Source organism: Platichthys flesus, chromosome 24 (genome assembly GCF_949316205.1).
Source record: "Platichthys flesus chromosome 24, fPlaFle2.1, whole genome shotgun sequence".
NCBI lineage: Eukaryota > Metazoa > Chordata > Actinopteri > Pleuronectiformes > Pleuronectidae > Platichthys > Platichthys flesus.
Genome location: NC_084968.1, coordinates 228,938 through 243,993, shown reverse-complemented (window position 1 = coordinate 243,993; position 15,056 = coordinate 228,938). Strand labels below are relative to the sequence as shown.

General features: G+C 40.6%; 2 protein-coding genes across 3 annotated transcripts in view; one reads left to right on the top strand and one right to left on the bottom strand.

Moving 5' to 3' along the window:
- The window catches only part of acox3 (acyl-CoA oxidase 3, pristanoyl), a 43,612-nt gene extending 39,024 nt beyond the window's left edge, over positions 1-4,588 (top strand). For both annotated transcript variants that reach the window (XM_062384376.1, XM_062384375.1), the window contains one exon: positions 3,438-4,588. In XM_062384376.1, the coding sequence (XP_062240360.1) occupies positions 3,438-3,557 (120 nt within the window). In that variant the 3' untranslated portion in view covers positions 3,558-4,588. The remainder of the gene's footprint in view (positions 1-3,437) is intronic.
- Positions 4,589-6,197: 1,609 nt separating this feature from the next.
- nat16 (N-acetyltransferase 16) overlaps positions 6,198-15,056 on the bottom strand; it is a 58,739-nt gene continuing 49,880 nt past the window's right edge. Inside the window, exon 6 of the mRNA XM_062383998.1 lies at positions 6,198-6,296. Coding sequence (XP_062239982.1) covers positions 6,265-6,296 — 32 coding nt within the window. The 3' untranslated portion in view covers positions 6,198-6,264. The remainder of the gene's footprint in view (positions 6,297-15,056) is intronic.

Sequence of the window (15,056 nt, the reverse complement as noted above, 5' to 3'; positions counted from 1 at the left end):
GTTGAAAGATGGTATTTTTTGATTAGGTCAATATATGGCACAACCATAACTTGATTATTCTATAAGAAAAAATATATCTGGTGAGAACACACACACACACACAGCCCCTGCGCTCCGCCACACACTCGCTCAGAGACACAGGCAGTGACTGAGACTGGAGCTCTTCACCGTGAAACAGCCCGTTAGTGACTTTGTAGAACAGTGAAAACACAGAGCTTCTCTGGTCACATCTGCTCAGAGATCAGCGGCTTGATGATCAGAGCAGAGGCTGCAGTTGGTTTGTACCGAGCTGGAGTTTTTGTTCCTCCTCCTCCTCTCGGCTCGCTCATTGTGCTCAGTACAATACGAGTCGTGACACTCACAGTCAGGACTACTGACACCTAAATCATCCCAATAAAAAATAACCTAAACTAACCGTCTGAACTTGAACTAGTTCATTCTAAGTGTGAACTGGCTCAACGCTGCAAACAGCTACTGGACACCAGTCAGCGTTGAGAGGCAGACGTAGGGCTGGATCATTACACTCCTGTGACCAATCCTGCATGAGACTGCGGATAGGCCCGCCTTTCTCATTAGCATAAGGACACTGCAAATGAAAAGGAAATGTATCAGGGAATAAATAAATGTGCAAATATTTTTAAGACATTTCTTTTGGTATTAATGTATTTATTTATTTATTTCTGTATTCATTTATTTATTTCCTTTTTTATTTATTTATTTATACATTTATTTATTTATTTATTTTTACTTAAGTCATGTATGGTCCTCCATAAAAATCATATCAGCCTTTTGGGGCACATATTGAACATAGACCCCCTCCAATTCGCCTACAGGCAGGGACGGAGTGCAGAAGATGCAGTCACAATTGTGACGCATCTAATCAGTAAGCATTTAGAGAACCCAAGACTTAAGCTTAGGGCCTATTTGTAGACTTTTCATCAGCTTTTAACCCTATCCAACCTTACTTGCTGGTCCAGATGTTAAAAAACATGCAACTTAATCATTTCATTTTTAAATGGTTTATTCTTTTCTTAATCAACATATCCCAGCAGGTGAAGGTAAATAGCTCACTTTCCAGCATCAAATATTGTAGCACAGGTGTACCACAAGCAGTGTTGGTCAAGTTACTTCTAAAAAGTAATTAGTTACAGTTACAAATTACTTCTCCCAAAAAGTAATTGAGTTAGTAACTCAGTTACCACATTGTTAGAGTAATTAGTTACTCAGCAAAGTAACTGTGGCGTTATTTTTCATGTTTTATAACGCTGTTACGTTCTGTAACATCTTTAACGTCAAAGATGTTTATATTAACTGATTGAAGAATAAAAACACTATACCTCGCTCACCTGCAGGCATTTTTGTTTGGGACGTTTTGTTTGGGGATTATATTATGGACCTGGGGGGGAAATATTGATGTGTTGAATGTGTGTAAATAGCGTGTTTATGTTTACGGGGCCGCCATGGTTTGCGGGCTCGAGCACGGGGATATGTGGGATTGATGTGGGTTTTGTTTAAATACACTTATAATACGCAACCTTTTTGTGTCGAATTCGTTTATGTTTATATTTATTTAATTAGGGGTTAGACCGATAACAAGGTCATCGGTCCAACCAGGGATCTTTCGTTTATAATAACTTGGTCGGGCAGCGCGCAAGGTACACAGCGGGTCGAGTCCGCCCGTGTCCTTAAAATTAAAAGCGTAGAGCATTTCCCCTGGGGTTTGAACAGGGTGATTTGTTACAACCGCACGCTTCATTCAACCAAATTGTAGTAACGCGCCACTTTACATTATCAATAACGATAACGGCCTTGTAACAATGACAAAAGTAATTAATTAGATTACTCCGTTACTGAATAAGAACTCCGTTAGTAACGCTGTTATACTTAAACGCCGTTACTCCCAACACTGACCACAAGGCTGCGTAAGCTCTCCTTTCCCATACACACTTTATACTAACAAATGTAGGAGCAGCCTCCCAAATAATCACATTATAAAATGTTCTGATGATACAGTAATTTTAAGCTTGTTACAGCGGCATGACTGCCCTGTAATATACTTGCATGAGATTGACTAATTTTAAAGAAGAATTGGGGCAATCAGGTCCTGACAACTAGTGATGAGTGTTTATTAGTTCAAGTGAGAGCAGGTCAGAGCGGAGGAGGACACAGAAACTCCAGCTCGGTAAAAACCCACTGCAGCTTCTGCTCTAATCATGATGCAGCGGTGCTGATCACTGAGCAGCTGTGACCAGAGAAATTCTGTATTTCACTGTTCTTCTACAAAGTCACTGACCGCCTGCTTAACGTGAAGGAGCTATGATTTCACTGCGTGTGTCACTCTGGGTGAATGAGTGGGGGTGGGTATCGGTACAGTGGAAGGGTTATAAGTAGCCATACTTATCACCCTTCCACTTGACTAGCACATTTCACACAAAAATGTCCTTTGCCAAGGATCTGGAAATGAAGGGAATCAAATGAATGAATACAATTTTATTTGTGTAGCCCATATTGTCTCACAATCACAAATTGTCTCTTAGGGCTTTAACAAGGTTTGACATCCTCTGCCCTTAACCCTCAACAAGAGTAAGGAAAAACTAAAAAATATATACATCAGAGAGAGCCACATGTGAGGGATCCCTCTCCCAGGACGGACAGAAGTGCAATAGATACCACGTGTAATGGAGAAAATCTGAAATATGGGTATTTGCAGCACTGATTAGAATAAACACTTTGTAGCATAATGGAAGATAAGCTGAGGCATAATTCCAGCTACCATAATAACCTGCAGTACGTAGCGAGACACATGAGGCTGCAATTCACAGATCACTGATAATGGAAGATTTACCAGAGTGAAATGTGACAAATTCTGCCAAGGTGCTTCATTGGTAGCACACTAGCAGTCACTGCAACAACAAATATAACAGTCGCTTCCAGTTTATTTGTTTTTCAAAGTTGTAAGTCTTGTCTCATGGTAGTTTAAACCATTGTGCAGTGTTTGGGCATCAAACAGCAAACTTACGGACCTCCTGAGTCTTGGTTTATTTTTACTGATACCTGAAGCAGCAAGTCCCCACTAACCCATTTGTCAGAAGTATCTCAAGCCTAACTGACTTCACACATTTTTGTATTGATTAAAAAGCACTATTATATGTCATTGGATATTTTTTCGTCATAATGAAAGACTAAAGTAATTGGGTTTTATTAGAAAAATATATATGTTAACCATCAATTTTATAATGTTAATTTGATCTAAAAAATGAAATAAAGTGAGAAATCATCTTTAGTGTAGATTGTCTATCTGTCAGAAAAAATGTAGACTGTTCAGCACTTTATTTCAGTGTCTGTAAAAGAAACAAGCGGGGTTGAGGCGTTCAGACAACAGACAAAGACAGCATAAAAACTACTCGGACTCATCTACTTCTTTCTCTTCCACACAGCTTTACAAAAACCTATGGTCAACAGTGTTGCAGGGCAGCCAGGTGCTGGACCGTCCTTCCTGGTGGAAAGAGTTCTGCTCAGACAAACCTGTGGTCGGATCTCTGCGTCCAAAACTCTAGAAGCCAAACACAATCTGCAGGCGAAGTGTCTGAATGTTCTACGAGTGTAAAACTTTGCATTGTGGCAACACAACTGTGTTTTGAAGACAAAAAATTATCATTATTGTAATCGCTATAAATCTTACATGGTGAATACCCTACCAAGTGGTTCATATGTTGGTAAAGGAAATTTGTGATTTGAATTGATCCAGCCTCTTAGCATGTTTAGTTAATTAGCTAGTCAGAAAGTGCCAATGAGTTGCTAAGAAACTTTTTTGCAATTGTCAACATTGTTCATTATAGCTGAAACAGGCAGTCAATTAATTAACTACTCGACTATTTGAAAATGTAACAGCAACTCAATTTATTTTCACAAAAATAATGAACCGATGTGATTGTACAATTCTGATAATATTCACTGCACCTGAATTGTTCCTATTTGCTCATTCAAACATGGTCGGTGGAACATCCACTCAGATTCCTGAGATATCCTCAAAAAACTTTTTTTCCTCTAAATGATAAACATACCATAACTCTTACATTCTCATTGTTGTAATTAGACTAATTAAAAGGCATATATAATAAAGAAACCTGTAGATTTAAACTCTGTGTGTCACTGGAATTCAGTCCCTGATTATGTAGTCTTTGTGGCCTTTACAAGTATCATTGCAAGTGCCCTTAAATTTCCAAGTGTGTCCTGTGGAAATTACACATCCTTAAATATTACTGGCTGTAAATACTGGTTTGTGTGACATTACTTCAGTGTTTTAGAACTTAATGTCTCATTAAATATGTAAAAACATGTTTAAAGAAAATATTCTTATAATCTACAGCTGCTATGTTGATTGTTAAATTTGCATTCAGACATTACACAAGTATATACTATCAAACTTATATTCTAGAACATTATTTCTCAAGCTCAAATCTTATATTGCTTTTCGAACCATATAAATCTGAATGATGTCTGAATAGAAATGTAAGTGTCATGTATTTCATGTGATCTGAATCATGTATGAAGTAATCTGTTATCATTAAACATTTTAAAAAATCCATTAAGGCCCATAGATTATTGAATACATATCCCCAACCTCACTTATGTGATGGCTCAAGCTGTTTCTCTTCTCAGACGGTTGTGATTTAGCTACTTATGGTTGGTCTTCCAGGTTTGAGTCACCAGTCTTGAGTGGAGAAGAGTATTTCTTCATGTTCATAGCCAGAACAGCCTGTTAAAATATTCCTCGCCTTTTATCAGCTTGCAAATTCAGCAGTGATCCCACACCCCAAAAAAATATTAGGGTTTTTATTTGTTGAAATCATTTACTGTTTATATAGATGTACAGGTGGACGGCTTCCAAAAGTTCAGCCAAAGTGTCTAAATCACCCCCTGGTGGCTGGCTGCAGTACAGGTCAGAAACTTTGAATCCTCCATGTTAGAAGATGGGATATGGAAGTCAAATTATAACTTATTATGGAAACCACTGAAAGTGACCATGTTTTTTCTGGGAAACTAGTAAAACCTTTCTTCATAGCAGGGCATTAGTTGGTTTGACTCAGTTCTGTCTGCAGTGTGCAACGCGAACGATAGAGACTGAGAGGAGCGCTCAGTTACTGACAGAACCGGTAAAACATGTTTATGAAAAGACCCAACATGAACAGTGTAAGTGGAGTTCTTGGTTACACATTTGTAGAAGAACGATTCTGGTTGATCACTATATCCTGTTTCCAATGTATTAGAACAGGGGGAAACGGTGGAGGTCGGTTGACACAGCTTGGTATTGCATTATGCATTTGCACAGTGCATGAAGGAGTTAAATTTCAAATCCTGTTGCTAGTATGTGGTCTATGCTGGCATAAAAATGTGGTAATGCCAGGTAATCGAACATGTTTAGTCATGTGCAGATTGGACAATGTCTATTCAAATTAGTAGAGCTTCCTGTTTCATGGCCATATAGCCAGGCTGTTAAAGGAAAACTTAAACTTATTAGCACAACTGTTCATGGTTAAGGTTATTCGTTTGAACTTACCATAATTGAATGCCTGCAAATAGCAAAAAAAGCAAATATTTTACACTACAATCAACATCGCCAACTTCCTGTTCAATTTAGGGTAGAGGTCCGGGAGGCTTATTTGTAAGTCTAGTTATGCTACATAAACCTACCGATTTTCATACATGTTGCTAAAATGTGAAATAGATTTTGTTTGGGGTGCTATCGAGCCATTTTGCCACACTAGTAAAAAAAAACTATATTGGAAGTAGATGTTTTCATCCAACTTAGGTTTCATTAGTATTCGTGCATGTTTAGCCGCTCGCAAATGTGATAAATTGTAAAACTAAACATCAACTATTAGTGCATTGCCACAGCAACAGCCTTCAACAAAAAAACGCAAAACATTCACAACCTTTCAATTGGATATGGTCAACCTGTTAGGAGGAGTACATCACAGTATAAAACATGTTATTTATTTTTGTTAGTGGGGCCACTATAAGTAGGACTGAATAATACAAGCTTGGATTTTTATCAAACGTGAAGTTTGGTGCAGATTGGATAATGTTTCGAAGGAGAGGGGGAGAGAGGAGAGAGAGACCAGGAATAGTTGTGTACCGTCAGGTTTCAGCGCTGACTAGTTGTTATAATGAATACAATAATAGTGACAATTATGGATGTAAAGATTTTATTAACAATAGCAGCATCAATTCATATAATAACAATAATAATAATAGTTGGTATCAAGATCCTGCACCTCTGGAGTCAGAGATATCTGCAGAGAGAGAGAGAGAGAAAGGTTACTGGAACCAGGTGTGCGACAAGGGAAAAAGACGCTGCATAGCAACGGTCTTTCAACCGCATGCTCTTAAGTTAGCTGATTATCTTTAATTACTGTATATTGCTTTGCTACTTTGAACTTTTAAATAATTATTGACTGCACCTTAAGCTACATTTGATTGGAACTAAATGTAAGGACACCTCATATACACACATTCAGACTATACACAAACATTCATCCACCTCATCTGTGAAACAGGACCTGCATCAGTTCAACTCATGGTAAGAAAATTATAAATATGTGCCTGTTCGAAGTCTCGTATGGTGTCTGACTGGCCTTAATATGCAATGGAACAATAGCCAGAACATTCAAGTAAAAAAAAAATGTGCGGGCAGAGAGAGACAGAAAGAAAGGGAGAATTGCTGAGAAAATTATGGGAGTTCCCCCAGCAGTCAAACCTATAGCAGCATAAATAAGGGACAGTTTATGACTCACCTGATCCTGCCCTAACTATAAGGATCATTTTTTGTTTAATCTTAAATGTGTCTGCCTCCCAGACCCAGGGGGGTTAGGGTTATGATATGTTCCACAGAAAAGGAACCTGGGAGCTGAAGGCTCCACCTCCCATTCTGGTCTTAACAGACTCTAGGAACCTCAAGAGAGCCTGTGTTTTGGGAGCAAAATTATTATAATTATGATATCTCCTTCTAGTTCCTTTCAGCACTCGCTCTGCAGAATTTTGGACCAACTGGAGGTGTATCAGAGACATACTGGGACATCCTCAATAAAGAGTTACAGAAATCCAGTCTAGAGGTAACAAATTAATGGACGTTTCTAATTTTCATTATAATTCACAGGTGGAAGGAAGCTGTCCTAGAGACTTGTTTTGATGTGGGTCAAATTACATGTCCTGTTCAAACATAACTCCAATGAATTATTAATGAAACCACTAATGAGAGTGGGATGGGGGAAGCAAACAATACCCAAAGCTTGGCTCAGAGCTGGAGGAGTACTGATACCAAAAGAGGAGGAATCCTGAAACATTAGCCAATTTCCACCGATCAGTCTCCTCAGTATAGAAGGTAAGATCTTCTTTCAGCCCATAAGCTGACAAGTTATCTGGTGAAAAACCAGCTGGTGGAGACAACAATCCAAAAGGCAGGAATTTAAGGTTTCTCTGGATGTTTAGAACACACTAGCATGATCTGGCACCAATCACCAAGTGTCCCGGGGGTTCATTCGACTTCTTCAAAGTACCAGAGCCAAAGATAAATTTGATTAAAGGGGACATATTATGAATATTCCACTTTTGTAGTGCTTCTACACGTTAATTTGGGTATCTGGCATGTCTACTGTCCCATAAACTCTTGAAAAAAACAACTCCTGCGATTTGTTGTGGTTCCTCTATGTCAGAGTGCGTCGAATGGGATTACGACCAGAATTGACGTCACAGATAGATAGATTGATGGATACTTTATTAATCCCGTGGGAAATTTGGATCATCCGGTAGCTTGTGTCACATACATACATAAATGTATGTACGGGGGAACAACGGGCATCCAACAACGGGGGAATATGTGTTCTCTCTCCTTCTCTCCACTCCCAGTATCTTCTCCGCGAGTTGTTGTTGAGCCTCGCGCACGTCAGCTGGCGATGGGATGTAAACTCCAGTCATGATAAAAGAGGTGAATTCACGCTTACCTCTCCGTCTCCGCCTCAGTCTCGCTGCGTGGCCGAGGACCGCAGCACCTTTGATCAGTAAATCCATTAAATCCATGGAAGAGGCGAGGAAGTTGGGACATAAATCGGATGGTGTTGTGTCCCTTATGGTAAGAAGCTCGTCCATCGTGAAAGTAATCCAAGTATGGTCGCAGTAAACAGAACTGAAACCTTGTGTCATCTGAACAGTTTCTTCCCTATGGCAGTGGGGCTCACAAACAAGACCCCTGCATCACACTGACTCTGCCCCCCCCCCCCGCACATAATTTATAACTTTATATTATTGGCACTATCACCAATCTCTGCACCTTAGAACCGCACGTGCCCATAACTCTCTTACTGTATAAATTGTTGTTCTATTGTTGTTTTTATATTGTTGTTTGTACAGTGCACCAACCACACCAAGGCAATTTCCTGTATGTGCAAATATACATGGCAATAAAAATAATTCTGATTCAGATTCTAATTCTGAGTAGGAAAGTGTTCTTGTGCTGCTGGAGTGGATAGTACAATAAAATATAAAATATATATATATAAAAACAGAAAAAATATATATATATAAATATCTAAATATCAGAATCAGAATGTATTTTAATGCCAAGTAGGTTTATACCTACAAGGAATTTGCTCTGGTTAATGGTGCATACAATGAACATAAAAACATAAAAACTTGCCTGCACGCCTCAGGGTCCTAGAGGTAAACAGGTCCTGTAGAGATGGCAGATTGCAGCCGATTACATAAGAAGATGTAGTGGTAAAGTCTGTGCATGGGGCTAGTATAGTCAGTAAAGGGATGGACAGTGGGTTGGTATTTATAATGAGATGAGATGAGAAGAGAAGAGTAGAGAAGGGGAGGGCAGACTGAGGTAGTTTCATGACTGCGAGCAGGTTCAGGAACAGAAGCAGGATGTCAACAGAGGTCTTAAGAACATTGACCAGTCCATGCTTCCTGGCAAGCTAAAGCTCTGGTGCTTACAATCTGGCCTTTTACCCTGACTGATTTTGACCTTTACAGTAGTTGATATTCCTATCACAAAAGTTGAAATCATGGAGGGAACGATCAACTCCTATTTGAAAAAGGTCGTTCAGAGTCAATAGGACACAAAAAGATGTAACTCAACAAGCAAAAGCAGCACTCCAGCACGCTGACATTGTTGGCCACAATCAACAGAGAAGAGGTTTTGGCCTGGGTCAGAGTAAACCCCTGTGGAACAAAGCAACTCTTACAGAATTGTGAAATTTGATAGCCCTGAAATCCGGCATCAGGAAGAGGCAACAAGATGTGTGAAGGCTGTCAATCAAGCCAGACAGAGGCAGTGGAAGAAATAGGAAAATATAGATAAAAGAAAGAGCTGGAAGATCCTGTGGGGAATGGAAGCAAGCAGGATTAGCTTTCTGCTTAGAGCGACCTATGACGTCTTTCCCTGACCCAAAAACCTAGAGCAGTGGCTGAACGAAGATCCATCCTGCCCACTATGCTAAACTCCAATACCCTCAGGCACATCCTCACTGGTTGTCAAATACGTCTCTCCCAAGGTAGGTATACATGGAGACATAACCAGGTACTTGATACAATGAGCAATGAGGCTGGAAAGCAATAGCTTGCCCTGTGTTGGTTGGCTGCAGGGGTTTCTTTGCAACATCCACCATTAGGTTGCTAAAAGATCTGGGGATACATGGACAAAAATCCTGCACTAGACCAGCTGCAGCAAATGGCTCTGGAGTCATGTGTGTAGCTGTGGTCTAGGTGAATGCATTTTAGGTTTCTATAAGTCCCACTCGATGCTTGCCTCCCTTGTCTCTATATCTTTATATCTGTCTCTACTTCTTCCAGGTTTGTTCCACCAACCTGCTCCATTTGAAAGACCATGCACTGGGCAAGGAGATTAGGGTGGATCCCCCTCTCTGTTCCACCGTCTTCCAATCAACCTACGTACACTGGTGAGCCAGCTTGCTTCACCACCACAATGCATTGACGCAGTTCCCATTTCTGTCCAATAAAGTGAACTAAGGTGACTGTGGAGGTGAGGGAGCTGAGGTCATCACATACTTGAGGACACTTCCTTGTGATTGTTTGGCATTGCCCAGTCCTTGATGAGCTGATCTTATCAAGGTCTTTCCTGATCCCCTCTGCAGACACCAAGGGAACCAAATACTGACTCTCTTTTCTGACACTGGCACTTTGATGGCTTTAACTTCAGGCCATGCTCCTGCATTCAATCAAACACTAACTGTAAACTTTCTAGATGCTCATCAAAGGTTTTGGAAAAGATGATGAGGTCATCAAGGTAGATCATAAGGTGGGTGAAGTTCAGATCCCCAAAAGCAGCAGGTCATGAGTCACTGAAAGGTGGATCGAGCATTCTGCAGTCCGAAAGGCATAAAGTTGGCCTCAAAAAGCCCAATGTGGGTAGTGAAGAATTCCACCTGCCAATATCAAGATGTAAGGTTGAGGGTGGAAAAGTACTTTGCTTGCCCTAGAGACTCAAGGGCCTCCCCTTCTCTGGGCAGGGGTAATACATCTCTCGTGCTGCAGGAGTTGAACTTTCTATAGTCTATGCAAAACCTTAGGAACCCACCTTTCTTGATCACACCTGCCACTGGAGAAGTATATGGGCCAAATAACCCATGCTGCCTCCATCGCCATTAACAGATACAAACAAATACAGTTAGATTCATCTCTTTACCAACAGGAATGTGTATTTTCCGGCCAGTATACACAGCAGGGCCTACCAGGTCATCCATTTCACTTTGCTTGGTACTCCCGACCTCAACTTGAGCTCTGAATCTCTGGATGGCTTTACCTGGTGAAGAAACTGCTAGCCATAGACTGCCTGGAGCATGCTCCCTGAGGCTCTAATGTCATTGGTTTCCACTAGTATGGGGACTGATGAGCGATAGTCAGTATCAGGAATGACAAATGTTGGAACAGTCTATACACTTTCCCCAGCAATTTTTGCTCAACGTTCAGAACACCATAATGAGGCAAGGGCCTGACCTGTTGCAAACGCTATCAATCAATCAATCAATCAAATTTTATTTGTATAGCCCATATTCACAAATTACAATTCATCTCATAGGGCTTTAACAGGGTGTGACATCCTCTGTCCTTAACCCTCAGCAAGAGTAAGGAAAAACTACAAAAAAAACTTTTAACAGGGTAAAAATATGTAGAAACCTCAGAGAGAGCCACATGTGAGGGATCCCTCTCTCAGGATGGACAGAAGTGCAATAGATGCCACGTGCAGGAGAACATCATCAATAATCAAAGTCTCTAGCAGCATTGATGAGGGTAGACATCCCGAAGGACAACCCCAAGCTGTCCAAGCTGTCCCAAGCTGTCCCGCTGCAAGCACAGTCCATGCTCAGCAACCATCTAGACCACGATCCACCATCCAGACCAGACGCCACTCCAGTCCTCAGTCACCGTCCACCGCCGCCCACCAGGAGGACCCATCACAAGCCACCACCGCGGTTCTGGTCCACCGCCCGTGCCCAATGCCAACGCGACACAGGGTCCGCCACCAGCACCACGATCAGCCCACATCACTCAGAATCCGCCACACTGGATCCAACACCGCGACCCCCGGTGCGCGATCCACAAACCGCAATCCATGGTGCGGCCACAGAGGCCCTGAATCTGCGGGTGATAAAGCAAAGGGATTCCGGGGAAGGGGGATAGGGATGGAGAAGAGGAAGGAGAAGCTGGAAAGAGAAGCTCCGTGTGTCATGTGTCATAAAATAGAACAAGTAACGTTCTGGCGCACTAATTAGCTCTAACTATAAGCTTTATCAAAAAGGAAGGTTTTGAGCCTACTTTTAAACGAACAGATGGTGACTGCCTCCCGAACTGAAAGTGGTAGATTATTCCACAGCCAAGGGGCTTGATGGCTAAAAGCTCTGGCTCCTACTCTACTTTTAGAGAATTTAGGGACGACAAGTAGGCTTGAATTCTGGGAGCGGAGTGCTCTAGTGGGTTTATAAGGTATTAACAGCTCTTTAAGGTATAAAGGCGCTATATTATTAAGGGCCTTGAAGGTGAGGAGGAGAATTTTTAATTCTATTCTAGATTTAACTGGAAGCCAGTGTAGCGATGCTAATATTGGAGAAATGTGCTCTCTTCTCTTTGTTCTCGTCAGGTTACGTGCTGCGGCATTTTGGACAAGCTGTAGAGTCTTTAACGACTTCCTGCTGGAGCCTGATAATAATGAATTACAATAGTCCAGTCTCGATGTAACAAAGGCGTGGACTAGTTTTTCTGCATCTTTTTGTGAAAGGACATGTCTAATTTTTGAAATATTACGCAAGTGGAAAAAAGCGGTCCTAGAAATTTGTTTTAAGTGACTATTAAAGGATAAATCAGGATCGAAGATCACTCCCAAGTTCCTGACTGTTTCATTGGAAGCAAGGGCAATGTCATCTAGCGCAGCTATATCATTAGATAATGCATCTCTAAGGTGTTTGGGGCCAAGTATTATAACCTCTGTTTTGTCTGAGTTTAATAAGAGAAAATTGCGGGTCATCCAGGTTTTTATGTCCTTGACACATGTTTGAAGTTTAGTTAATTGATTACTTTGTTCAGGTTTTATTGACAAATATAACTGGGTGTCATCCGCATAGCAGTGGAAATTTACCGAGTGTGTCCTGATAATGTTTCCTAGTGGAAGTATATATAATGAGAATAAAATTGGGCCGAGCACAGAGCCCTGTGGAACACCATGATTAACTTTGGTGCGCACAGATGACTCATCATTAATTTGCACAAATTGGGAGCGATCAGAAAAATACGATTTAAACCAGTTAAGGGCGGTTCCATTAATGTTAATTAACTGTTTCAGTCTTTGTAATAAAATTTGATGGTCAATTGTGTCGAATGCTGCACTGAGATCTAACAGAACGAGGACAGACACAAGTCCCTGATCTGAGGCTATTAAAAGGTCATTAGTGACTTTTGCCAAGGCTGTCTCTGTACTGTGATTGGCTCTAAACCCCGATTGAAAGTCTTCATATATATTATTTTCCTGGAGAAACTCACACAGCTGAAAGATTTTAGAAATGAAGGGGAGATTAGATATTGGCCTGTAATTGGCTAAAACCTCTGGGTCTAGGGTGGGTTTTTTGAGTAGGGGTTTGATGACAGCTATTTTAAAAGACTGTGGTACATAACCTGATGATAATGACAGATTGATAATGTTAAGTAACGAACTATCAATTAGGGGCAGAATTTCTTTAAGTAATTTGGTAGGAATGGGATCTAAGATACCGGTTGTTGGTTTAGAACCTGAGATTAATTTGGTAAACTGATCACGGGTGATCAGAGAGAAGCTGTCTGAGTAATGGGTAGGATTTTCAGCCGTTTCTGAGATCTCTGTTATTGGGAGGGTATTAGTGCCAATTGAGGGCAGGAGATGGTTGATTTTATTTCTAATAGTTTGAATTTTATCATTAAAAAAGGTCATAAAGATATTGCTATATAGGGATCGAGGAATACTGGGTTCGGTGGAGGTGTGACTCTCTGTCAGCCTGGCTACAGTGCTGAAGAGAAACCTGGGTTTGTATTTATTCTCTTCTATTAGTTTTGAATAGTAGGCGGCTCTTGCTTTGTGGAGAGCCTTTTTATATTATTTAACACTATTCTTCCAGTCTATTGGATTTTCAACATTGTTGCTGGAGCGCCACTTCCTTTCTAGTTTTCTTGATAATTGTTTTAACTCATTTGTCTGGGAATTATACCACGGAGCTAATTTACTATGTTTGACATTTTTCTTTTTTAGAGGCGCTATTGAGTCTAAAGTTAATCGTAATGAGTCTGCAGAGCTATCGACGAGGTGGTCAATCTCAATGGAGCTCAGGGTATTGAAGAATTTGTTGTTTATATCTACTGCTAATACGGGTTTAATTGTAATTGGGATTATTTCCTTAAATTTAGCTACAGCACTATCAGGTAGACATCTAGAAAATTAATTTTTTATTAGTGGCATATATTCAGTTATTGAAAAATCAAAGGTTATTAAATTATGGTCTGATAGAACTGGATTGCGAGGAAGTACTGTTAAATTTTCAATTACGACACCGTACGATAATACAAGGTCAAGTGTGTGGTTACCACAATGAGTAGGTTTGTGCACACACTGACTGAAACCAATAGAGTCTAGTATTGAAATAAATGCTACGCTAAGGCAATCTTTATTATTATCAACATGAATATTAAAGTCACCAACAATAATAATTTTATCGGTCTTTAGGACTAAGTTTGATAAAAACTCAGGGAATTCCTTTAAAAATTCAGTATAAGCCCTGGGAGCACGGTAAACTACGGCAAATATGATTGGCTGTTGGTGGTTCCTGGATTGGCGTGGAAGACTAAGAACCAGACATTCAAATGACTTGTAGCTGAGTTTAGGTTTAGGATTAATTGATAGACTGGAGTTAAAAATAGCAGCAACTCCACCTCCTCGCCCAATTTCTCTAGGAACCTGTGAATTGATATGACTGGGGGGAGTAGATTCATTTAGACTGACATAATCATCAGGATGCAGCCACGTCTCAGTGAGGGACAATAAATCTATGTTGTAATCAGAGACTATTTCATTAACTAAAAGAGCCTTTTTTGCCAGTGATCTAATGTTTAAAAGACCACATTTAAAAGTCTGGGTTTCCTGTATTGTTTCAGAGGTTGTTTTAATTTGTATTAAATTTTTGTGTGGAGTTCTCGCTCTGTTATTGTTTAATTTCAATAATTTAATCGGACGGTGAACAGACACAATCTCTATGGGGTTTTGTGACTGATCCAGAGGGAGCGCAGAGAAGTGTTTATGGGGACTTAAAAGACCTGTAACTGCTGCTTCTGGAGGCCTGGGTGGTTGCACTAATAGCTGTGAGTACTTCCAGCTCCCCCTGTTTCCTGGGACCCCCTAATGGTGTTTCTTCTGCTCCCTTTTCAGTGTTGTTAACCTGTGGGTGGGGGCCTTGCTGCTTGTCCATGGTTGCTCGATACGATGGGCTTTAATGGTTTAAAGGCTGGGATGAGTGAGG